Below are 25,224 nucleotides of genomic sequence, written 5' to 3'. Positions count from 1 at the left end.
TATATTCCATTGTTTATAATCAGATTTTGAAGACCTTGTCTGTAAAGTTAATTAATTTCGCTTACATTCAGATCACCCACACCACCCTCTAAATCACTCCAAAACCATTAAAACAGTCATAGTTAATTATATTGGTCCTCCAAGGATCCCTACTTTGAGAGTTGATTTAGGTGTAGCCCACCAGACGGGGCATGCTGGGAAAGCTCTTGCGCATGCTCATGCACTTTTCCTGTTCCAGGAAGAGTGAGTTTGCCTTGATGGACAGGTCATGTTCCAGGGTCACTTTGGTCTTGACCAGAGTCTGCAAAGTGTTCTCAGCCTCCATTAGCCTCTCCTGAAGCTTATGGATGGTGTCCTCGATCTCTCTCACCTCACCCACAAGTCTAAACAAGGAAGGATAAAAACACCTAAAAATGTACCTTGACTAAAATGAAAAATGTAAATCCATTATGTCACAATACGTCAGTGCAACGAAGGTAGTTTCACTAAAAGTTTAACATCCAAATAAAAATGGAAACTGGAAGTGTGTTTAATTTGTGACACTAACTTTTGTTGAGCAAGTGACTGAATTTACGTAGATACTGCTAGAAAATTCTGGTCCTCTCTCATGGCTTTTGGTTTAGTTGTGTGTCTAATCATTCAAGCAAGCCAAGTGATGGCACCAATAGTGTTCCCCCAGTTTTATCACACTCAAAATATATGACCAAATAAAAAAATAAAAAAAGTATTTTAATCTATATTTTAAATTTTTAATTTAAGTCATTTAGCTGACTCTTTTATCCAAAGTGACTTACAATTGCTATATACTGTATGTCGGAGGCCACACGCCTCTAGAGCAACTGTGGTTAATGTCTTGCTCAGGGACACATTGGTGGATGTCACAGTGGGAATCAAACCCTGGTCTCCCACACCAAAGGCATGTGTTTTATCCACTGTGACATCGCCACCCAAATAATAATTTCTATCTCTAGGATATCAAGTGATACTGTTAAAGAACTATGTTTTTTTACTCTAGACCTCAATGTTCAACTATCTTGGTGAGTGTGATAGATTTTTTGGAAAAATGTTTGTAGAACTTGTAGAAAATGACATTTGTGATATTTAGATTTTTAAAGAAAATATAATACTTGTGGTGTGGATTGTCCCTGCAGAGCTCTAGGTTGGGCCTGCGGGTCCTTTCCTCCATCCTGGTTTGGGCAACTTTAAGTGGACCCTCTTTGTCTCTGAGGGCCTTCTTCAGAGACTCAATCAGCATCTCTGTCTGGAAGATCTCCTGCAAAGTCTGGTTGAGGAGACAAGGAGGATACAGAATAAAATGACATTGTGAGATCATGCAACAGCTGATGTCTCATTCATGAAAATAGCATGGTCAGCTGGTGTAGAAGGTAGTATTTAGGTCAAAGGAGGAACAAGTGACAAGAAAAAAAAGATGAGAAGTAAAAAGCTGCACATTGCAAGCCTCAAATCAGCGGAACACAGTGCTGCACAGGGGCTAGCTCTGTCCAAACCCATTTGATGTAATTTAATTCCAGCGAACCTCTACTCGTTACAACAGATAGTGACTTTGGTCTTATTAAGGTTTATTAAGGACTGTATGCCTCTCATCACAGCTGCTGTCAGTGTTCAAACCCATCCAACAGCTGATATCGATTCAGAGTGTAACCTCCAGCAATTAACCCGAGAACAATGGGTTTCAGTGTAGAATATGTCATGAGCAATGAAAGACGCTTTTATTATGATTCCTCTCTTGACAGAAATGTTTTACAGTAAAGATACACGTAATCCTCCAGACAACATGTATCTTACATTCCGCATTTGGTACAAAATTTTGAAAATGTTGCTGAGAATAGTACAGGTACTATTTGTATTACTTGTAGAAAAGAGAAAGAATGGTCGAACACATGATCTCTTCGTAATAGGTGGCAAATTTAGTTACCCAGTAATGGAAGAGAGTGAATGGATTTTGTCTTTTTCCTTGACATAGAGCCATGTGATGTCTCTTAACCCACTGTTTTTATATAATAATAATACACGCCTTTTAACGTTTTATTTTGACATAGCGAAACACAAATTGATCAAGGAACAACTTTGATAATAATGAATAAATTTCCATCCATTATCAACCGCTTATCCTGCGTACAGGGTCCCAGCTTACGAAAGGCAGGGTACACCTTGGACAGGTCGTCAGTCCATCGCAGAACCACACACAGACAAACAACCACTCACACTCACACCTAAGGACAATTTTGGAGACACCAATTAACCTAGCCTGCATGTCTTTGGACGGTGGGAGGAAGCCGGAGCACCCGGAGAGAACCCACGTGGACACGGGGAGAACATGCAAACTGCACACAGAAGGTCTGTGACCTTCTTGCTGTGAGGCAACAGTGCTAACCACAGCGCCGCCCTAATGAATAAATAAATTTTTTTTTAAAAACATCACCAAGATAGAATGATAAATTGTGTTTTTGTTTGTCATTTATGAAATAGAACCATGTAGAAAAGGTGATGACCTTAGCCAGGTGTGTCTGCAGGCTGTTCTTAGCGTCAGCGGTTTCTGAAATGCGGTTTGTGAAGGCTACGTTGACGTTGTTGAACTGGTTCCACATTTCGTTGGAGGTGGTGTTCAGCAGGATTTCAATCTCCTCCCTGAGCTTGTGGGAGGCAGCCCGTTCGCTCTGGGAGTGCAGGATGTTGTCGTCTGTGAACTTGGACCACGAATCTGGCAGAGAGAGTCTGACAGAGGGAAATGAATGACATATGCTTGTGGAAGTTTATACTCCCACTGTTTGAAGATGATGTATATGGAGAAGGCTTGGCCAAAAACATTTTTAGATAGCCATGCGAGCGACGTGGCTCCAGGGAAGGCAACATCGGTGTGTTGGTCTGTCTACCACTTACAGATCCAGACTGAAATATCTCAACTACTATGATACATCTCTAGCATTATCCTGAGGTTCACATTTGTGGTTTTGGGCAATGAAATGAAATTTGGTACAGAAATTCATGTCCTTCTCAAGGTGAACTGTAATAACTTTGGTGATCCCTTGTTTTCTTATGTAGCGCTTTCATAAATGCATTTGGTTTCTGACCAAATATCTGCAAACTAATGGCATTTCTATCAACCTCAGATGTACTTTGTGTTTAGAGCTTTATTAGCAAATGTTAGCATGTCAACTCACTAAACTAAGGTGGTGCTCAACATCAGCACTTCACTGTTAGCATGCTGATGTTAGCACTACAAGTACAGCCTCACAGAGCTGCTACCACGGCTGTTGACTTGTTATGGTATGAACGTAATTTAAGAAAACAAAATAGGGCTGCAGATAACCAGTTTGAGTTTTCTGTCATTGAGAATTTAAACTCAACAGCCCATCCAAGCTGGTTTAAACAGACATGAGAAATCGTTAGCAGCTGATTTGATCACATATTAAAGCTATACTCACGAGGGGTCCAGCCTTTCAATCCCTCTGTAGTAGCCAATACCATCTGATGTGTTCCTTAGATGGTGACACCTGTCATCTATTCTCTGAGCTGTCACTTTGTCACTTAAATCTCTTTCCAATTCATGCTGGGCAGCTCGGTTGGACCTAAGGGGTCCCACAAACAATACAGAAACAAAACGATACATCAAATGCATGTCAACCTTCACAGTTTTGGAAATAACCATTTAATAGTAAAGCCATACTAAATGCAGGATTCTAACTGATATTTCAGACTCACGCCAGCTGAGCAATGGCTCTGTCCAGATGTCGCCTCATCCTTTCTTGACATGACTTGATGACTTCCACTTCCTTGTTGCGGTGCAGGCAAATAAAAATAATAATATGAGAACATGTTTTATCTTTTTTCCCGAGGTTGGTATCAGAAGTCACAGAAGTCAATTACCTTTATGAGGTCTTTCTCTACATCATCATGTACCAGATCGATGGACATCCGCTTCTCTCTGTGGTACAAACACTCTTGAGACACCTATTGACAGAGTGATCATGACTAAAACAAGTTTCGTAGAGTTAAAAGTCACTCAACAGGCAGCATTTTCTTCATTGTGACATTTAAATAGGCAAGGAACTCATGTGAGCAGGTATGATATACAAGTGTATATGTATATGTCCCTGTGGGCAAACATTGCACAATGTATCAGCTGCATTCTCCAGTTTCAGTCACCTGAAGAAGTCTTTAAGATTGTTGACACATGATCTTAGCCCAGAAAGGTGTGTGTATAATCAGACCTCCAGCTAGATCATGTTGACTCTCTCTGGGTGGCACAAACGACCAGTGGCGTTTGAATAGAACACTGAGGTGACCTAATTATCAGACAGATACTGTTGCTACAACCACAGCGGGAACCCTAGTCAAAACGGTTTCACCACAGATACTGTGATGCACTCTGAGACATGACAAGCATGAATGATAATGTGAGGCCTGACTAGGGTGTTAAGGTTTCAGCGTAAATACAATTTGTCCATGTAGAATTGTAAATATTTCCTGAAAATGTTCCAGTAACGCAAATCAAAATTTCGATATTGCCCCCCAAAGAGGAAAAGGTCACGGTAACAAACACACGCACACACACTCATTTATGCATATTCCTTCCGCTCTCACCTGAAGGGGCCCCTCAGTCTCTGCCAAGGCTCTCTCCAGCCTCCTCTTGACCTCAGTGAGGGCTGCTATCTCTGTCACCATGTTGTCAATCTCATGGCTCAGCTCAGACTTCCAGAAGACAATGTCATTGAGGCGCTCGCCAATGTTCTTGCTGGTATTTTCCTGGGTTCGTCTGGTGAGCTGCTCCTTATCCTGCATCAGCCTGATTGTGTCTCGTCTCAGTCTCTCTGCACTTTTTCTGGACGACTCGGACTCCCTGTAGTTGCTTTGGTTGGACCTGTACCAGTCGTCTGGAGTGTATCGAGTGGTCAGTGCTGTCCTGTTGGATGGGTAGAACAAGGTCTTGGCTCGAACCAGATCAAAATTCTCTCGCTGTATGGAAGAGGGGGTTGGGACAGTGCTGCTGCTCTTGTAGTAGCTGTTGGTCCTCCACAGGTTGGCACTAGGATTCATGGCCAAGACAGGCTGGGTGTTGCGATAGCTGGATGCCATGGTGGAGATGGCAGGGAGGAAGTGGCTGGTTTTTGGCCGAGCATATGTGGCTGTCAGAGTGGATCCAATCAGCTCCATTTTTGGCTTCCCTCTTGGTGCCCCTGGTTTTCTGAATCCAGTGCATAAAATTACTTTTCATAACAGCCTAAGTATGAACATATCAGCTTCAATTTTAAGGCTTATGCATTTTCTTTACATTTGAACACAGATATATTATTTATCTTTTTCCAATAAATGGATTCTGACATTAAATCCAATATAAAAACTCCATACTCATTGGTTCATTAAGTATACTTAAAGAAATTATAAGCATTTATGTGGCTCATTGCAGTCAATAGGCAAAAGAAACAAAAGTTAAAAAAATGTAAAAAAAACATCAAAACAGAACAAGAAATGCCTTACCAAGATGAACAGACCGTTTTGTTTATTGGATAGTCACTGTCGATGCAGGCAGGCCACCTCTCAGCTGCTTACCTGGGAATGAGCTCAAGAATGCACTAAAGGTAAACTGGCATGCATAATAGATAGACAAGTTTGCAAGTCATTCATTCAGCCAGCCAATGGTGGTGCACAGTCCTGGGCTGCAGGAGCTGCCCTGTCCAAGATTTCTGTTGACACAGAAGCAGTTGCCATAGGTTACTGAAACACTGCCTGGGATTTTCAGATTAATGGTGAGCAGATACTTTTACTTTGTTACCAAACACACTATCACTACAGTGTAGTTGTGATTTTTTGTTTTTTTGTTACTCATTTTTTAATTATCTGTGTGTGCAACTGCAAATAAGTATGTCTATTTAAGCACACGTTACAAATATGTGGAATTATAATCCCCCTTAATGAATTTGTTTATAGCACCACCGTGGACTTAACGCCGCTCTTCAAATTGTTCTTGTCCTCTTCTTAACTTGGCAACAGCCTTTTCTTCCAATCAAAAAACTAATTAGAATTTCCTTGCCAGCATTGTAAAACGTTTTTGTAGTTATATTTTAGACATGTCAAATTTCTTGTTAGAAGCAATCTGAGCTTTGTCTTTGAGGCAGAGGACTTCAGTTGGTCTCCAGGCAGCATCAGATAGCTCACCCTCACCCTGAGAAGCCAGCAGTCTGTATGGATTACAGTCACCTGTTCAATGATTCATGCCACAGGAAGAGTCCACACAAACCCCTGAAGCACAGAATAATAATCTGTGTTGTGTTACCTACCATTGGAAATGGGGATCATTTACACTAATCTGTTCTGAAGGGGTAGGGCTGGACAGATGATAGCCTGGTTTCCACTACAGAGACAAGCAAAGCTGTAGCCAGGAGTAATTCAGCTTGTCATTCTTTGTCACAGGGTTTTGAAACAACTAATATGCACATTAGTCCTTTTGCATCTTGTCAATAAATGTTACTTGCCATTTAACTGACAAATATGGTGCTGACATATTCATTATATAGCGCTGCCATTGAGTCTGGTCAATATTTTGGAGCAATTCTCCAATCGAACATTTTTCTAACACATCACACACATCAAAATTCTGCATGCCTTGATATTTCACTTAGAGGCCCAGTCATGGGACATTTGGATTATAATTTCTGTAATTATGAAGCAGTTAAAATTTATAATGCAGCCCTGCTGTGTTTACATTACATTTGTAATAAGCCGAGACTTGATTGATATAATCAGCCTTCTGGGCTCCAGTTCTAAATGTAAACATGCAGTATTTGTCCTATCTACTTGTAACTGTACACCACGTAATCTCAAGCTCACTAATGATGGCTATGTGCCTGCCTTGCAGGTATATGTTTCTTTCCCTGAAACCTCCTCTATGTCCAGTATTTAAAAGGGCAGGGCTTGGTGGCGACTTCAAAGAGACCGCTCTGCACACCACTCGTGGTCACGCTACTATTGTCATAAACATGGAGGTTCGGATTTAGAATGGAATGACCGAATGTGATTGCTCCACCCCTGCGGTCTCAGCATCACTTAACATGGCTAGGTTGAAGAAGGCCACCCCGCATGCCTCCACCTCCCTGATCTCAGCCGCTATAAATACGCCCCAGAAAAGCATTGAAAGCCAGCCCTAGTATGAAATTCATCTCCTGGATGGAGCTGCAAGTGTCCGCTGGAGAAATGCACTCTAGCCAATCTCTCCATAGACCTCAGAACGTGAGGAAATTTTAGACGGGCCTATATATACTCCTGCCTTGTGGCCCATGAGAGTATGTTGTGAATTACTACATAGTGGAAATGTCTAAGGGAGCAAGCATGCTGTCCACTCCACTTAGAGCACAGTGACACTGAACTAAACTAAACTAACGCTCATAGGAATGAAAACACAATAAATAAGAGCCTTTAAATTCAATGTTGGCTTGAAATGCAGAGTATTTCCCGTTCCATATGTCGTATTGTTGCCACTTAGCAGTTAAGCTGTATAGTGTGGGGATGAAATATGACATAAGCTGGAAAAGGAATAGTATCAACATTACTATAACGTGTGTCGTGTGGTATAGTAGAAGTGTTTGGCCCTTTTTCTCATGTTGGTTTGGGTGAGAGATGCAGTGAATTGCTCACATTTGGATAGAAGAGACAAAACAAGTGATGCACTGAACTTCCTGTTCCAGATTCACCGCTCAGGTGTCAGCACACAGAGGCTTGGATTTCATCAACCAGTAATTGAGAAAGGACTTTGGACATTGTCTGTAGCCCCGAAATGTACACATTTATGCTCATGTCCTTTCTTTGGTAAATAAATAAAAAATAAATACTGGAAGACAGCATCTGGTGTGTTGAATGTAACATTAGTGCAACACATCGCAACCCAGGAATGACTATACTTTCTCACGGATGAAAATGATGCATGTAACCTTCTGGCCTTACCTTACACGTCCACAATTACGTTTTTTGTTGTTGTTTAAAGCAACACACACACACACACACACACGCACACACTCCCTAAGGCCTTGACACAGCCTTCACTTTACACCATTGACCTTTAACTTATCAGGTAAGAATAGACAAGTACAGGAGGTCAGAAGTGTTTTCTAAACATTCACACCGAGTGAAAACCTTTTCTTTGTCTGTTCCTCCTCTGGCCCCTGGTGCTTTCACTTCTTCAACACCCCACCCATCCACCACCCACCACTTCTGTGTCAACATGGCCAGCTTCATGCTTGATCCAGCACTCTAGCCACTCTTCCTCTTTTTAAAACCTTACTATCAGTAGTCCCTCCTGGCTTTGCTTGCTCTTCTAACTGTATTGTTCAGTGGGTAAACCAGTCTTGCAGCTTTCTCTCTCTCACGTGTCAGAGTATACAGGCCATTATAATGGCATCAGTTTCCTCTCATTAATTGTGTATGGAGCAGTCTGTGAGGAGGGTGGCCACACCTGGAGAGGAACACAGGAGTGGAAATCAACCATTAAATCTGATGACAGTATTAGAGATCCCCCACTGAGGTAATAGCGTATCCAGATGGGAAAATCACAGGAACCTCCTTGGCTCATTGCAGGTCATCGCCAGTAGTTTGAGACAAGACTGGTGTGTGGTCTGACTGTTTACTCTTGTAGTCACGATACACATCTCCTCATTATGCATCTGTCCTTTGTTGGGAGTCAGTTCTCCATTTGTTACTGAGGCCTTCTTTTTTCCAGTGGTACCAAGTATGCATGGTGTTGACTGAACTTGACCACTTGGGCTGATAAAACTTTTCTAAGCAATTACTTGCTGCAGCAGAAATGCAACAACTGTAGAGACAAAAGTGGGACATGTCTATTGGCAGACAAGGCAACTTCATTTTCTACAAAATCAATTATTCTGTTGGCCAGTTAAGCAGCATTCTCTACTCTCTAAATGGTTTCAATTTAATTTGCTGTGTCAGTAGTAATGATAATGATGTAATTTTCAGAGCTACTCAAATGAAAAAGTGAACTTTGGCGTGGGTTGGTTTCCGATTCTGTCCACGTGTGATGGTAGTTTGTGGTTACTAGTGCTTTTTTTGTTTGTTTGTTTTCATTTAATTTATTTATTCTTTTTGTTTGATTGCACATTTTCCCAGGAAATCCCAAAACCAAACCAAGACCAAAACCAACAATACTGTCCGACTTTCTGACCCTATCTGTAGCACTCAGCCTCAAGGCCATTGGTTCCTACTAAAAACAGTCTTTCAAAATGACTCACAAATTATACACACACACATATGAATCTGGCTCTACCTAAACAATATGTCAAAAGACCTACTAACACATATCCCACATATCAATGTGCAGTTGTTAGGTATGTCTATCAAGAATATACATGTTGCATAGCAATAAGACCCGAATAACTTACCCGGATGCCTTGTGCAAGTTTGTATGTCGATGCATGGTAACTACTGTGTTTGGAGTTTGATGTGTGCAAATTTAGTTTAAAAGCCTCTGAGGAACAGAGTACTCTGTTGGCTCTATTATATTACCTACACAATGGAGGCAAATGGATACTGTTGGTTTGCTATTAGAAACTCAGACAGAGGAAGTAGTGACAGGCAGACAATCCGGCAGGCAGCAGATGATGTATTGTGAATTGCTTTGTTTATGTAATCTGGTCTCAATTGATTATCTATCAACCAGCATTGATGCTGACATTTTCATGCACACTAACACTCTAATTTAGCTTTCCTTTATTTTGTTCTTCACATTACAGTACTAGCAATCAACCTCTCCTCAGCCCGTGTTTGAAAGCATAATGGATGGTGGGCTGCTAGTGGTTAAGAGATGTTACAGAATGAATTCCACCTCTTGCCACGTGTTTTGTTTCCAAAGTGCACAGATAATAATTCTCTTTCTTCCTCTGACGTCATACAAAACACTTTCCGTTTATCAAATCAGCCAAGCAGACACAAAAAACATCCAAAGCTGCTTTCTTCCTCAGTATTTGTTTTTGGATTTTAACTGAGGAAGACGTCTACATTATCTGCAACATGAATTAATAGATTGAAGAAAATCTTAATGAAATGCGGCAAATTGGGGCTGTATGGCTGATGTGGCAAATGGCAGCCATGTGGTTGTGCAGGGGTGGGCAACGCGTGTCTGACAGGACAGGCGAGGGGTGTATGGACTCTGGCCACCCCCCACTCTGTGATCAAGGCTCCCAGTCGCAAACTTCCAGAGTGGGACGAGGGGCAGAGGGGCCATGAATGTAGGGCTTTGTCGAGTCCATGGTCATCACATTCCACTGGAGGCACTCGGTGGCGCACAGCAGAGCGGAGGAGAGGGCAGGCCAGGACAGGAAAGGCCTGGAGAGGAAACACTGTCCAGTGTCATGCAACATGACGATCATATCAAAGAGTGTGGATCTGTAATGGAGGAGGTAATTGTTATTTGAGCTTATGGTGATTTGTTTACATGGTAAAGTTTTCTTAATACTCTCTCTGTGCCAACTATTTAATCTCAAACCATTCACAGAGCCAATAGTGGAGATCTCCTTGCTTGAAATCCCCAATGTTTTCATTGTCTTCATGACAGCCCCTCTGCTGGTCAGCCACAGGTAGTGCGCTACCGACTTACAGAACAATGGGAACTTCTCTTTGCTGTAATGAAGTCCTTCATTTTTTTTATCTCTGACTTCTCCAGTGTTCTCCGCCAGTGTTGGAAGGTATGAGTCATCAGGATCGGAAGAGTGCTTTCCAATGACAAAGAGAAATCCTCCTGGCTGCAGCGTATCTGTACTGGACAGAACAGCCAGATTGGATTTATCTGTTGATTTGTTTCCAAACAACAAAGATAAATTAAAATGTGTTTTGAGCTTACAACTGGCTTGGTGCTTGTAATTCTAGCTATTAATGGCTAAACATTTATAAATGGGAAAGAGGTGTAATGTTTCCGTGCTGACTCAGGAGTTGAATTTTTCACCCTGAGCGTGTGTGTTGCTCTCACACACACTCAGACCTCCATCCCAAATTAGGGAAAATGCAGCTTATGCTTGTCATCTACGCAAGACAGGAGGGGAACACGAATGATAGAAACCTCAGATTGCTGCACAGTGACTCGTGATCATGCATTAATTGTGAGGAAAGGACCCTGCATTCCTCATGTTGGTGCCACTTACGAGCGAGGGTGTGAACTGAGGCATGTTCAACATGTGGCCAGCTGATGTGCGAACTGCAGAGTATCAGAGCCAAAAAGACAAATAAAGAAAGGAAGGAAGCGAGTTAGTGTCTGTCTCTTAATTCCTATGCTTCTTTTTAGTTTTTCCTCTGCCTCCGCCTGTCTCCCTCCTTTCCATACACCCCCCCATCATTCCCTTTAATCACTTGTTAAATGTTCCATTTGCTACAGTTCTGTCAGTACCCTCTTAGTCGGTCGTAGTCTATGTCCCCTCGCACAAAGAGGTGTCTGTCAGTGTTGATGGGAGACTGTGCACAGCTGGACCTTGGCAGCATGGGAACAAGGGTTGGAAGAGGGACTGGGGCTGCTGGGTCCAGATGGACTTGACTGTGGCCATTTCTGCCACATGTTTAACAGCCATCCAAACACACTGTTGCCTCCAAGGGAGAATTAAACCTGAAGGCAGAACAGCTCTTTTGTTCTTCTTTGACATCAATGTCCTACTAAAGTTTTTGCTGATGTCTTTATTTGAAAGCCTGGAGTTTAGACATTTAATCGTTTTCTTTTTTAATTTATTTATTACATGCCATTTCAAATTTGTTTCTTGGAGTCACTGCCAGCAAAGTGTGGAAGCTGAATGACGTAACAAAAGAAAGCTTATGGCAAAGTTTGCTTAGAAATTAAAAGTACAGTAGAGTGTTGTCCTTTTGTTTATGGTTTTGGTGACACTGTACCCTGTGTGTTTCGTCCACTGGTTGATGTTACTATGATCAGCTGAAAACAAATGAATTCTCATCCACTTGTTTTATTCCCAAAAGCTTATTGAACACAAACAGTAAACTGTAATATGTCTTGTATGACAAGGTAAATATGCTCTAGACTTGCTCTTGCAAGCACGTGTACTGTATAGTGACACAAGGAAAACAGTACACATACATTCAACATATACACAACTACAGTTACAGCATTCAATTATTGTGCGTTCTCTTTGCGTACTGCCAAAGGTCAGAGTGCATCAAGAAAGATATCAGATGGATTCAAAGGCATGTTCTCATGTTAGGCCTTCAGAGAGACACACCCTGCTGCAATGTAACCCTGCTGCCATGTAGCAGCTTCTAATTAGGGAGGATGCACAGTTTACATTCTTTTTTGCTTTTCTGTGCCAGTATTCTTAACAGCATGTGGTGAAAAAGAGAAATTTACCCTCAAAGTGACCTCTGTAACAAGTGGCTGGTTTGCCATCTCTTGAGTTTGAGTCATAGACCGTAAAAAGGAAGGTGGAAGGTTCGAGTGTGTTATATTGCCAATGTAGTTGCTTCTTTCCTGTGTAAATATACAATGTGCACTTGACAATAAAGCAAATTTTTTGCATAAAATATAAATGAATGCTCTCATTTGCACACACACCCTGTCTGAATTCTTCTCTAATCGCTCACTCTGGCCAAACAAAAGGCCAAGGAAGATTCAAATTTACAGCTACAAGGCGGAGAAAGGCATTTGAAACCATGGCTTTTTTGTTCATAGGCATTTTCCAACCCCTGCGCCCTCCCTCTCCCTCTGAAATGCCAAAGGCATCTGTTTGACAGCTACTCACAAGCTTTCAAATTGTTCTCCTTTTCCCAAATTTGAACTGACGTAGAATGGGACTATTGTCAACGTGTTTAGCGGACTTGGGAGAAATGAATTTATCTTTCCTGGCAGCTTAACTGTCTCATAGATAGATGCAGTGGAAACTCTTCATTTGACAGAATTTTGCCTTTCCCTTTTTTTCTGGGCCCCAGGATGTAGGATGTGTTTATCAGAATGAAAATGTGGGTCATTGATATGACATATGTTCAGTAGAGGTGCCAAGATATAATAAATACAGAAGGCATGTGACAGTTATGGCCACACGTCTCCCAATTTGGACACTACACAGACCTGAGCTGTTAAAAATGTCTTAGTGGAATTCCAAGTGGCAGCTTCTTCAGCCTCTGAAGAAGCTGCCACTGAAGCTTCTCCACAACCTCAAGTATCATAATGGCCCTCATTACAGTTCTTTCTAACTGTGAATACTATGATGATGTTTTAATATGTGTGCATGTACTATGTTGCAATGGCAGGTGTATGAGTGTGAGGGGTGCCATGAGCTGTTAATTAGCCCTTGCATGGCTCTGCTGGATCTGCGGCAGCAAAACACCCTCATCTTGTGTGTGGAAAGGACAGGCTGCAGCAGCTGGGAATGCACATTGACCTCAAGGGGATGATCCAAGGTCAGCAAAAGTGAGGTCAAAATAAATAGCAGACCCGTGGCATAGTGTTGGTGTTAAGGTACAACGGGCCTGACCCTAAAACCAAACGTACACAGTGAATTATGACTTTGTAGCACTACAGTACAACAAAACATGAAGGAGACAAGCAGAGATGGTTTTTTTCTGGTGAAACCTGTAGCTGACTTTATTCGGTTTGTATTTCAAACTATTTAAATTTTGGTTCAAATAATTTTGCCACAGCCTACTCAAGAGCTCCTCTTGTCTGGAGTTCTTCATCTCTGTGAAATGTTGTTTTAGCTAAAATTATTTTTTAAAGGCTTTCTCCTCTCCTCTGAGGACCAATTGCAAGGGAATCTCTGTAGTACACCAATAACAAACAACTTACTATCCTTGCTCCAGAGCTGAACTATAAAGAATTTGCAATATATGCAAACATATTTAGCTCTGGTAAACACTAGTGTTACTCACTATTTCAGTTTCTTTCTATCTCTAATCCTCTGTGCAAGGGCTGCCAACTCTCCCGTTTGGGTCTGTGTGTAACACAAGCCGCTGCGGTGAACTCTCAGTTGTTTAACACAGCTTTTTCCATGCAGTGTTTGGGGCGACCACCCAAGGCCTCTGACCACACTGCACGATGCTCCCAACCAGAGCGGGAAGCAGAGGAAGACCTTCGATGTGTTACTGCCTCATTCCTCTCTCTCTCCTCTTGTTTACACAGCACAGGCGTCACGTGCCCACATAGTTGATCCTGGCTGCTGAGGACAGCAGGGCACAGCTGCACTCGGGACTGGATTTCACCCTCCTTACGTTGGAAAACCTCTTCACACTCTCCCTTGGAAAGCTGCAGACGACCAATCATAGGCACATCAGCTGTGATGTCTGCATTAATCCGGTGGCTGCATGTGTAGACTGAGTATGGTGAAGTAATATGAGTGGTTCAATGCATTCATCTGTCTGTTTAAATGGACATACGGCCACTGACACACCAACAGAAACAATCATTTCCAGATGTGTTAACCATAAGCAGAGACATACTTAACTATTCATCTACAAACAAATGTCACACAGCTTTTCTAGTTTTTAGCGTTGCATGATCTATGCTTTGTATTCTTTTTCATTTATCTCTTATCCAAACAGAGGTGAAACAACAATTTGGGTGTCAGATTCATGATCTGACACTTAATGTAGTTAAGAAACCATAAACTGACACATAGACCGACAGTTGTGAGTAAAGTATCAGAGCTTGACAACCACTTTCTGTTTTGTTTTGTTTTTTAATTGCATGTATTATTATTGTTGTATTATTTGTATGTACTGTATTTATTTTTCATGTTTTTTATTGCTTTATAGTTATTTGACTCCAGATTGTGGATGTATGTCTGCTAACCAGATATCTTGGGTATAATGAGAATAATGTTGTAGTTGCAACAAGTGGAAGAGACAGCAAGTCAAGTCAGTGTATTGATAGACCACATTTAAAAACAACACATGTTGACCAAAGTGCTTTTCACAATGTTTTTAAAGGTACAATTAAATAATTCAAATGAAAAATAAATAAACCTAGAAAAAAACTAGACCTACAAGCAGTCATACCAGAGCCCCAGCACTAGAAACCAAAGGTGCATGTATGTTTTTTGACTGTTGTGATTACTATTCCCATACCACAGATACGTAGACATACACACTCAGTTGTGCTCACACTTACAGTGCCTCGATCACCATAGACTGCTTCCAACCAGACAGTGTAGGTCGTGAGCAAAGAGTGGTGTGAGAGCTCAGTGGTCCTAGTGTGAACCGGATCTGTGTTCAAAAACAAAATCTTATTTAAACTTGCTGTACAGGAAATAAATCGCATTGTCTTCTCGTGTCCATAGAAGGTCTGCAGATGGGGAACTGTTGCATAAGCGTTTGCCTGTATGAGGTCGGTGGTGGTGCACTGTTTATTTGGTGTAGTTTATCAGCCATGACTCGCTGCTATCCTGGCATTCTCTCCAGTCTGGCAGCCCAGTGCCCCCTGTCTGCTAAAGCAAACAAAGAGCTGCAATGTGTCACATGCACAGTTAAATTGTCTCACCAATCCAAACCCCCACTTCTATCTGCCAGTGCTGAGCAAATAAAAACGATGAGCCCACCCAACACTCTCCCACCTTGCAAATTGATATCATACCACCATCCTACTGTGGTTGTTATTGTTTTAGTCTGCAGATTCTAATAACTGCAAATCAGTGTGATTGTTTGTGGATGCACAGTCACTTCAATGTCTTCAAATGGTCAGTTCAATGAAGCAGCTATGATGTCATGTAGCTTTACAACATTGCTCCTCCTCCCCGCCATCCTCTTGTCTGCATATGAGAGTCCTGTGGGAGTGACTTCTATGAGCTTTAGAGGTGGAAAACACTCTCTGTAGAATGAGGGGGGAAAGTAAAAGGCATGCGTCTGGCTAGAGAGGGGCTGAACTTGTGAATTTAGAAAGGGAAGACGAGAAGTAGAAAGCATGGGTGAAAATGCTGAGAAGAGGATAAGAAGGGAAAAGATGAGGCATGTAGAGAGGTCAGAAAACAACTGTGTGAGAAAGCAGTAAAAAAAAAAGAGGGTGACAGATAAAAGAGTGACAATCATACAAATAAGAGGATGCAATCAGCAAATTGTCAACACAAGCGAAAGCCTAATTTTAGAGGGCTCAAGTCACTGTCAGTGCACTGAATCCTGTCAAAGGCGTATGTTAGTTGCTCCTTGTTGCCCTCTGTATTTCATATGTGGGAATGAGTGGAACACTGTTCCCTTTGTCCGCTGCCCCCTTGTAGCTTTTGGACTATTTCAGACACTGTGGGTGATGTATGCAGTCCATCTCTGGGGCTAAGGAACACGGCAAGGGTGCCGGCTCATGCCTGACAATTTGTGGCGGAGAAGAATGACAGGCTGCTTTAGTTGTCTGAAATGTTTGGCTCCAGACATTATGTAAGAAGTTAAAGGACGACAAACATTGAGTAGAGGATGTCAATAGGAAGTTTATGCATTAGGAAAGGAGGAAGAGAGCACAGAGAAAAAAAGAGTATATTGAATTGGGACAGGAGATGGCAAAGAGATGGCAAAATATGTAAAGACAAACACAGATTTACCTGGTCTATCATTAGAGCAGTAATGAGGAGCAGACAGGCCAGCAGCTCACAGGGAACATTACATTCCTACAAAGGCAAACATTGTTTGAAAGTCCTAAGTAGTAGTAGATGCATAATGGCAAGACACTTTGATGCACGCAATTAAAACATCTCTTTACTGTAGGTTCACGGCATGAAGCGTCTTTTTATTCTGGCCTTGCTGTTGTTGTTCAAGCCGAGTTCAAAAGTAGAAAAGAAAAGCCAAACAAAAAGGACAAAGGGAACGTTTGCTAGAGTTTCATTTCCTGACTCTACAGCTTGCAAATTCCTCAACTGATCATGCACAATAAAACAAAGGAAGTCACAGGGCATCCTGAGCTACACTGTATATACTCACATACTGTACAGCATATGGATCTTACATGTTTTCCTTACACATGCACAGTTATATATAAATATTTTGTTTTCCTGAGTGCAGTTGAAGCTACAGTTTGGCTTTAGGCGTTTAGCCTAAGCACAATTGGATCACATTGTTTAACACAGTCGTAATACACAGTGTTGTATTACTACTTGCCTTTAGGTTGTTGAAAATGTAAATGTATACTAGTGCTTAGTTTTGTAGGTTGTATAAAAAACATATCTGCATAATAAATACAAGAAAAAAATTTTCAGCAGGCATTTTATCATTATAATACCTTATAACGATAAAATGCCTGCTGAAAATTTTGACTGGATGATTATAAAGTCAGACATCTGGAAGCCTAATCTGATTACAATTAAACTTAAACCAAATAGAGATTTGACCTTAAACTTAAATTTTGCTCACAGACAGACTGCTGCTCAGTCGATGACAACTCCACAACTTTATGTTCTCCCTGTTTTATAAGTGGCTTGAAATTGTTAAGCCTTAAGCTGTTGTCATGCATTAGAGTGCCTTTTTGATGAAGTGCTACAAGACTAAAAATAAGTACAGTGGATGTTTTTATTTGAAACCGCGGACAGAGGACTGGAAACTTTACATAGGGCAGATTGCAGCCAAATCTGCATGCTGTGTGTGTTTGAGAGAGAGAGAGGGAGAGAGAGAGGGAGAAAGCGAAAGAAGTTATTTTCTGGACATGCTAAAGAGGAAGGTACTGCACATGTGACCAGACATACAGTATACTAATGTCAGTCAGTATAACAGACACAACCAGTCACTTTCAGTGTCACCAAGAGACCCTTTCTACTAAAAAGTCAACACCACAACTGTTGATTTGAATAGAATATCACGTTTCTGCAAACAATATGTGAGACTTAACATATTATACATTTGATGTTTGATGTTGTCGAAGCTGGTTCTCTTGCATTCAATGTTGATAGCTTTTGGAATGTTGCTGGCCTTTATTGGTGCCAGTTCTGGTAACACCCAAAGCATCTGAAGCATGCCAGGCTGGGTGGGCTTGCCATTTATAAATACACCCCTCTAAGCATGTCTGAAATTCACTGTGTGGTTTTTACAGCCACAAGGTTCACCGCTCAGATAATATGAAGAGAGGGCCCACATGTATTCGCATTCATGCATGTGTCAGGGCAACCAGTCAACAAGATATCAGACACGTCACCGCTACAGTAAGAGTCATCATAATTTACCTTCCCCGGTTGTGTATTTACAGCCAGTGAAAAGCTATCCTGGATTCATGCAAATATGCTTTACATGCAAACACATCATTCAGAGCAAGTACAGGATGTGTTGATGCAGTTGAAGGTCACATCTACGCCTTAGTTTGAACAACTCAATCAATTTAAAGGAAAGATTCAGATTTTTTCAGGTCTATCTTAATACAACACAAGGGCTGTGCGATTTGACAATTTCTATCGTTTAACGATAGAAACACATCTATCGTTTACAATTATGCTCTATTTTGTTGCGTTGCAAATTCCACACTTTACCGTAATATTTTAGTGAGGCAACAGCACTTTGCACAGCGGTGAAGTTAGTTTTACGTTAAAATTCTACATCTATCGAATTTTTCAAAAAACAAATGTCCAACTTAAAACTGACTTCACCGCGGTCCGTTCTTCAACATGTGCCGGTGTTGCAGGGAAGAAATTTGCATTAAATATAATGCACGAGCCACGCAACACTATCCAGCAGTGCCAGCCATGATGTGTGTGTCAGTCAGGTAGTTTGCTACATTGCAGCAACACACTCGTCCTCTCATGTTAGCTTTGCAGCTGCAAGTAGCATCAATTTGTAGCAATCAATTTCTTTGTTGCTCACTTGGGTGGCAAGCTAGAAGGGGGGTCCTCAGATTTGTTGTTGTTGTAGGGTAAGTCAGCTGCTTTTTACAAACTCTGCAGCCTTATATTTGTTGGTAATTTTGGCATCAACAGAGTAGATATACTGTAACACACTGCTTCTCAGATGCTGATGTGATTACCCAAGGGAATGAAATAGGTCAAGCTTGTACATTTTAAGAGCGCCCTCTGTTGGACCACAAGGCAAACAAATGGTCTGTTCCTCTTATACATTGTACATTTTGAATTCAGGTCACTGCAAATGAATGAAAGAATGAATGAAGTTTTATTATTGTGTCATGCGTATAATTATGCCCAGCTCGCACTTAGCTAGCAAGACACCAAAATTAATATACAAGATAGCCAGGTCCAGAGTACATCATATACGCGCCACCTATGGGCTAGTTGCACCAACTTTTGCACAGGCCCTCAGGGGGGCGTCCCACATTAATGCTCCAAATTTGGTGTGGATCGGCCTTTCCAAAGCGAAGATATGACATCATTTCCTGTTTGTAGCATTTTTGCAAACATTTGCTAGCATATAATTGCAACATTTTTAGTCGGATCAAAATTTCCTCTACTAACTTTCATCAGCTTGGTCCAGAGATTATCCATGCCAAGTTTGGTGTCAAACGGCTTTGGAGTTAATAAAAAAAGGTTTTTCAATTTTCGCGATGTAGCGGAAAAAACGTTTAGGCGGAAATGGGCATGGCCTATACCACGAGATTCAGGTCGAATGTGTGGATATAGGGTTTTTGCTATGCGCCTTTGTAGGCGGGAGTTCCAAGACCAAATGCGTTGACCTTGCTTATAGCGCCCCCTAGAGGTAGAAGAGTGCGCCTGAGGTACTCTTGGGTCTGTGAACCTAACCTGCGAGTATCGCGTCTGTAGCACTTACTGTCTAGGCCGCAGTATGAGTTTTAAGTACGGAAGAAAAAATAAATAAAAAATCTGAGCGAAAACAATGGGGTTCCCAGTTCCGCTTCGCGTGTGTGGCTTGAAACGAACAAAGAGCCTTCGCGGTAAACCGGGTCAAACTTCTTAGGGCGTTGCTGGGACGAGGAGCAGGTCAAGAGGGCAAGAGGACAAGTGAGCGTGTGTCACTGCTTTTGTTTGTTGGGGCGTGGTTCCCAGAGGGCAGTCCTTTGTTCCCCTGAGGGCTTGTTTTTCTGTCTTTTTTTAACTTTTAATATGTCTATTCAAAAATCTATTTGCGCATATTGTAATCAAATATCTTCCCACAATCAAACCTTAATTGTCAAACGGTTATACTGTTCTTAGTTTTAAGCATTTGATAAAAAGGAAAACAATTGTCAGTAATTAAACCTTAAGGTTAGCATTTCCTAGGAATCACATCAGATGAGAGGAACTTAACTAGCTTCCTGGATAATATTGGTTGTTACACATTCTTACTTAGAGAATATAAGCACTTGGGGGAGCTCTGGTTCCATGACGATTTGATTATTCTTTCAACACAATTATTTGCTCAGGACTGGGAAATTTAGTTATTCAACAATAAATTCCAGCTGGAAAATTAATCGAGTAGTGTAGGATGACATTTCTTTATCATATCATTTCTAAAGGAAGTGTCAGAAAGTGTTGGGAACAAAGCATTGGTTACACCATAAAAGGAAGAAATGTCAGGGATCCTTGCTGAAAATTAAAACACTGCAAAATTTACTTATTTAGATTCTTTTCAACAACAATTATCAACAACAACATGGTAACATCACTACTAAAATGGAGTGGAGAGACCTAGTTAAGTAACTTAAAGATTATTTAATTAAACAAGGAAATACTTTGAGTTTTGAGGAGACAGTACTCCTTGTTTACACAAAGGAATTCAGGGCTGTCCTCCTCTGGTGTTCTGGAGTTTCTCACGCCTGGCTGTGAGAGGAGAATATCCTTTGATGTGAGGTAATTAAACAAAGAGGGAGGTCAGTTGCCATGGTTATGTGTGTGGGGGGCAGTTTAGGGTTCCCTGCCCTCTTTCCAAAAGAGTTCTGATAGGCTGTTCAGGAGAAAGCTAATTTCTGGTTAGTGTTTCTTTGTCATTTTAACAGTCAGGCACCAAGCTGCATTATTCTGGGTCTGTCTTGCAGAAGTAACGAAACGGAAGAGAATATTGTGTATATATAAATATATAAACTGACAACATAAAAATATACAACACAGATCAACAATCAACAACAAATATGTGCAACGTGCCAGGTGTGTGCACGACACGAGATGAAACACTATTTACATGTGCAGAGACATTTGTATCATTTGCAAGGGGGGAGTGTCAGTGGGGGGACCCGGGCCTTGTTAATGAGGCTAGCTGCAGACGGGAAGAAGCTGTTTTTGTGGCAAGAGGTTTTGGTCCTGATGGACCGCAGCCTCCTGCCAGAGGGGAGAGTCTGAAACAGTTTGTGTCTGGGGTGGGAGGAGTCAGCTGCAATCTTTCCTGCACGCCTCAGAGTCCTCGAGGAGTACAGGTCCAGAAGAGGAGGAAGATTGCAGCCAATCACCTTCTCTGCAGACCGAATGATGCGATGCAGCCTGCCCTTGTCCCTGGCGGTGGTGATGGAGGAGGTGAGGATGGACTCAGTGATGGCGGTGAAGTGCACCATCATTGTCTTTGAACTGCTTCAGCTGCCTCAGGAAGTACATCCTCTGCTAGGGCCGGGATGATGGTGTTAAAAGCAGAGCTGAAATCCACAAACAGGATCCTGGCGTAGGTTCCTGGGGAGTCCAGGTGCTGGAGGATGTAGTGAAGGGCCATGTTTATTGCATCATCTACAGACCTGTTGGCTCTGTAGGCGAACTGCAGGGGGTCCAGGAGAGGGTCTGTGATTGATTTTAGGTGGGACAACACAAGGCATTCAAAGGACTTCATAATCACAGAGGTCAGGGCGACGGGTCTGTAGTCGTTTAGTCCTGTGGTCCTTGGTTTCTTGGGGACAGGAATGATGGTGGAGGCTTGGAAGCAGGCTGGCACATGGCATGTCTCCAGTGAGTGTTAAAAATGTCTGTAAACACCGGAGACAGCTGATCAGCACAGTGCTTCAGGATGGATGGGGAGACAGAGTCCGGCCCAGCTGTTTTGCTGGGTTTCTGCCTCCTGAAAAGACCGTTGACTTCACTCTCTGTAATGGAGAGAGGAGGGGAGGGGGTGGAGCTGGCCAACTCTGAGGAGTGGGGGGAAGAAGTGGTGGACTGAGGCTGAAGCTGAGCAGAGGAGTCATGGGGGAGGGTGTCCGATTGACTCTCAAAGCGGCAGTAGAACTGGTTCAGTTCATTTGCCAGGCGAGAATCGAGTGGAGTGGAGGACTTTGGGTTTATAGTTTGTGATCTGTCTGAACCCCCTCCAGACAGAAGTGAAGTCGTTTGCAGAGAACTGGTTCTTTAGTCTCTCTGAGTATAGTAGTTTAGCTTCTCGCACCTCCTTGCTAAACCTGTACTTTAACGCCCTGCACCCTGTCACCACTCCTAAATGCCTCCTCCTTTTCCAACCTTAGCTGTCTGAGTTTAGCTGTAAACCAGGGTTTGTCATTGTTATAACTCACCCTGGTGCGTGTTGGTATACATGTATCCTCACAGAAGCTGATGTAGGACATCACAGCCTCAGTAAACTCAACCAGATTGTTAGCCTTCTTGAAAACGTCCCAGTCAGTGCAGTCCAAACACGCCTGAAGATCCTCAATAGCTTCACTAGTCCACTTCTTTGATGTCCTCACTACAGTTTTACAGAGCTTTAGTTTTTGTCTGTAAGCAGGAATCAGATGGACCATCACATGATCAGAGAGTCCTAGTTGAGCGCCTGTGACGGTGTGATAGGCACTGCTAACTGAACAATAACAAGGGAGTCCGGGCTTGTCTCCTCCACATACAGTATCCGGTCGGTCAGCATGCTCTCTGCGTCCTTAACGTCCGCTCTGTACAGTTGGTGACGGAAGATGAATAAAAGTCTCTGTTTTTCCCCACCAGAAGCTGAAGTTCGTCCAGTTTGTTGCACAGTGAGCGCACGTTGGAGAGAAATATTGCTCCGGGAATCACAGTCAAAATTTTAAGATTTAATTAACACACAAAAACAAAACAAAACAAAGCGCACCTAACACCGAGGCAGCTATACTCAGCGCCATCTATGCGATGCTGTGATCTGTGTGTGTTCATACACAGATGCATCCACATTTACTCAGATATCCACTCACATATACACATACTCCAACATAAAGCATAAATAAGTGTAAGTAAACATACTAGCTTGCTTTCTTTTCCAAGCCTTTGAGACAAAGTTTGCAAAATTAAATACATCATTGTTAAAAACCTTACTAATTTTTGGTCATCAACATACCAAAATATTTCAGGGATTTGTTGCGTAACTTCTAGAAACAATGATTCTCTTAGATCATTGTAATATGTACAGTACAAGAGGAAATGAGATTCACTTTCCACTTCATCAAGGTCACACAGCTCACACAATCTATTTTCCTCTGAAATATTTTTGATTCGGCCAACCTCAATGGCCAGAGGAAAATTCCCAATTCTCAGCTGTGCAACCAAGGATCTCTGGCTTCTAGATAAACAAGATATAACATCCGGACTAAAGTTCTGTTTGTAATGCTTGTATGTCCTTAACTTTGGTTTTAATAAAACATTTTAAAAACATTTTTCTTCAAATTTCAATAGCAGCTTATGTTTAAGCGAGTTAACATCACAACTTAAATTATTCCTGTAGATATACAACATATCCACCTCCTCAAGTTACATTTCCTATCTGTAAACCCAAGGATGCTGCTCCCTGGGTTTCATATTATCTGTTAATTGCTTATTGTCTTATTCAGTATTCTCTTCAGATTGCCTCTGAGTATCTGAAAAGGGGTATTAATTAGGCTGCATTTTCATGCACAAAAGCGAAGTTTTCTTCTTAAAATGAAAATTCAGTGAATGAAGATCAGTCTGTGGTGTCTGAATCCATATGGTCAAGGCCGTACATTAAAAACTAAAGGGTTGTAAGTTCTAACCCCTAAATAAGTTTCACTGGTGTCCCCCTTAAATAGCTGCTCTGTTTCCAAACCAAGAAATGCTGGCTTTTTGACCTTCAGCAGCACAGATAAGAATGTGCAGAAGTGTAGACTTCTCAATACAGCGCCTATGCATCACCTCTCTCGGGTTTGTTGAGTAGCTACAATTGCAAAACATGTTCGGCAAGCATTACTCATTTGTGACCTGTGATGGCATTGCCGTGTGAGTGGAAACTTGTGTGCGTGTGTGTGTGTGTGTGTGTGTTTTCTGCAACATTTACTTTACACTTGACTTTACACCTGACAGTTCTGTGATGGAGTCAGACATTTTTAGAAGAAAGGAGGGAAACAACCTTACAGACACTGAATTTCTACCAACAATCATACAAAACAAGGAGCTGGTGTGTGTTTTACCTGAGATGATTCTTCAGATGTCTTTGGGGGTTGCCTTTTTGAGTTGAGGATACATGCAGTGCCCATATAAATAAACCCTTTACCTAAAGTGGGGCTGTGGGTTTTCCACTGTGTGTGGTCCTCAAGCAAATGTCTTTGCCACTTGCATGCTTAACAAAAAGGTTAATGGAAAAAGGATTGAGGTTGATTGTCACACTCAGAATTCATCTGTGGTTTAACAAGCTTCAAACAATCATACCACCGTATTATTCTGGGTAATCATTCAGATATTGTCGTGCATAAGTGTTGGCATAATTGAGACCCTTGGACCAGTGACTGCTCCTTCCAGACATCCCCAGCAAAATGCCTTACTCTACACTACTTTACACATAATACTTCTTGCCGTTTATTTGTACCCTGTATAGTGTTTTGGTATAACATCAGCATTTTAGATCGAAAGCTGTAATGTAGGAAGAACAGTAAATTCAGGCCTTGTCATCCACAAAGAGTCCCCCCTTTAAATGGAATGACTTCAACACTGCATCCTACAGGAAATCCATATGAGTAGCACTGAGGACCAAATTCTCAGGCAGAGCTCCAAAATGAAGAGGCAGATCACAGATGTGTGAGATTAACCAGTGAGACTCAGGAATTTCAGTGTCTCTTTCTTACTGTCTCCTGTCTACATGTGTAACGATGGTGAAATGGAGATATTGGCCTTTTAGGCTATTAACAATTTGATTTAGTGTATACAGCACTTGACCTTTCACCTGAATCTTTATTTCGGCGACAGTCTGTCTCGCGTATCACTTTCAGTCCTTAAAAAACAGACTAGAGGCCATTGTACTGTCTCATCTAATTTGTGGTTTTGCAGAAAATTACTTAATTTTTAACGATTATGCGTTTTATTTGATTATATTGTACCTCAACAAAAACTAAACCACTGCAGCACAGACAAATGCTGAAGGAAGTTTAAAGCTATGCTGTATTTTAGCAGCCGTGAGCCAGCATTAATTAGCAAATGTAGGTCATCGTGG

General features: G+C 41.8%; 1 protein-coding gene across 2 annotated transcripts; it reads right to left on the bottom strand.

Annotated features, from left to right (window-relative positions):
* On the bottom strand, positions 1-8,160 carry tekt3 (tektin 3). Of its 2 annotated transcripts, XM_038735008.1 has the most exons (8): positions 5,500-8,160; positions 4,606-5,206; positions 3,889-3,972; positions 3,724-3,794; positions 3,447-3,590; positions 2,514-2,736; positions 1,128-1,282; positions 1-383 (listed from the first exon to the last, which is right to left on the bottom strand). In XM_038735008.1, exons 2-8 carry the CDS (start codon positions 5,173-5,175, stop codon positions 167-169), a joined length of 1,464 nt encoding a protein of 487 aa, XP_038590936.1. In that variant the 5' UTR covers positions 5,176-5,206; positions 5,500-8,160; the 3' UTR covers positions 1-166. The 2 variants fall into 2 exon arrangements, with proteins under 2 accessions (XP_038590936.1, XP_038590937.1); XM_038735009.1 differs by lacking the exon at positions 5,500-8,160 and having other exon boundaries at positions 4,606-5,469.
* Between the last annotated feature and the right edge of the window lie 17,064 nt (positions 8,161-25,224).

Source organism: Micropterus salmoides, unplaced genomic scaffold, assembly GCF_014851395.1.
Source record: "Micropterus salmoides isolate LMB-PRFRI ecotype aquatic unplaced genomic scaffold, ASM1485139v1 Ms_hic_scaffold_21, whole genome shotgun sequence".
Lineage (NCBI taxonomy): Eukaryota > Metazoa > Chordata > Actinopteri > Centrarchiformes > Centrarchidae > Micropterus > Micropterus salmoides.
Note: the sequence above shows the minus strand (reverse complement) of the source record. Positions and strands in the feature narration are given on the sequence as shown.

Coding starts and splice junctions, on each gene's coding strand:
- tekt3 (XM_038735008.1), bottom strand. CDS start 5,175: ATGGAGCTGATTGGATCCACTCTGACAGCCACATATGCTCGGCCAAAA. Junction 3,591..3,723: donor AGAGCCATTGCTCAGCTGGC/GTGAGTCTGAAA, acceptor GGGACCCCTTAG/GTCCAACCGAGCTGCCCAGC. Junction 1,283..2,513: donor TGCAGACACACCTGGCTAAG/GTCATCACCTTT, acceptor CTCCTCAACCAG/ACTTTGCAGGAGATCTTCCA.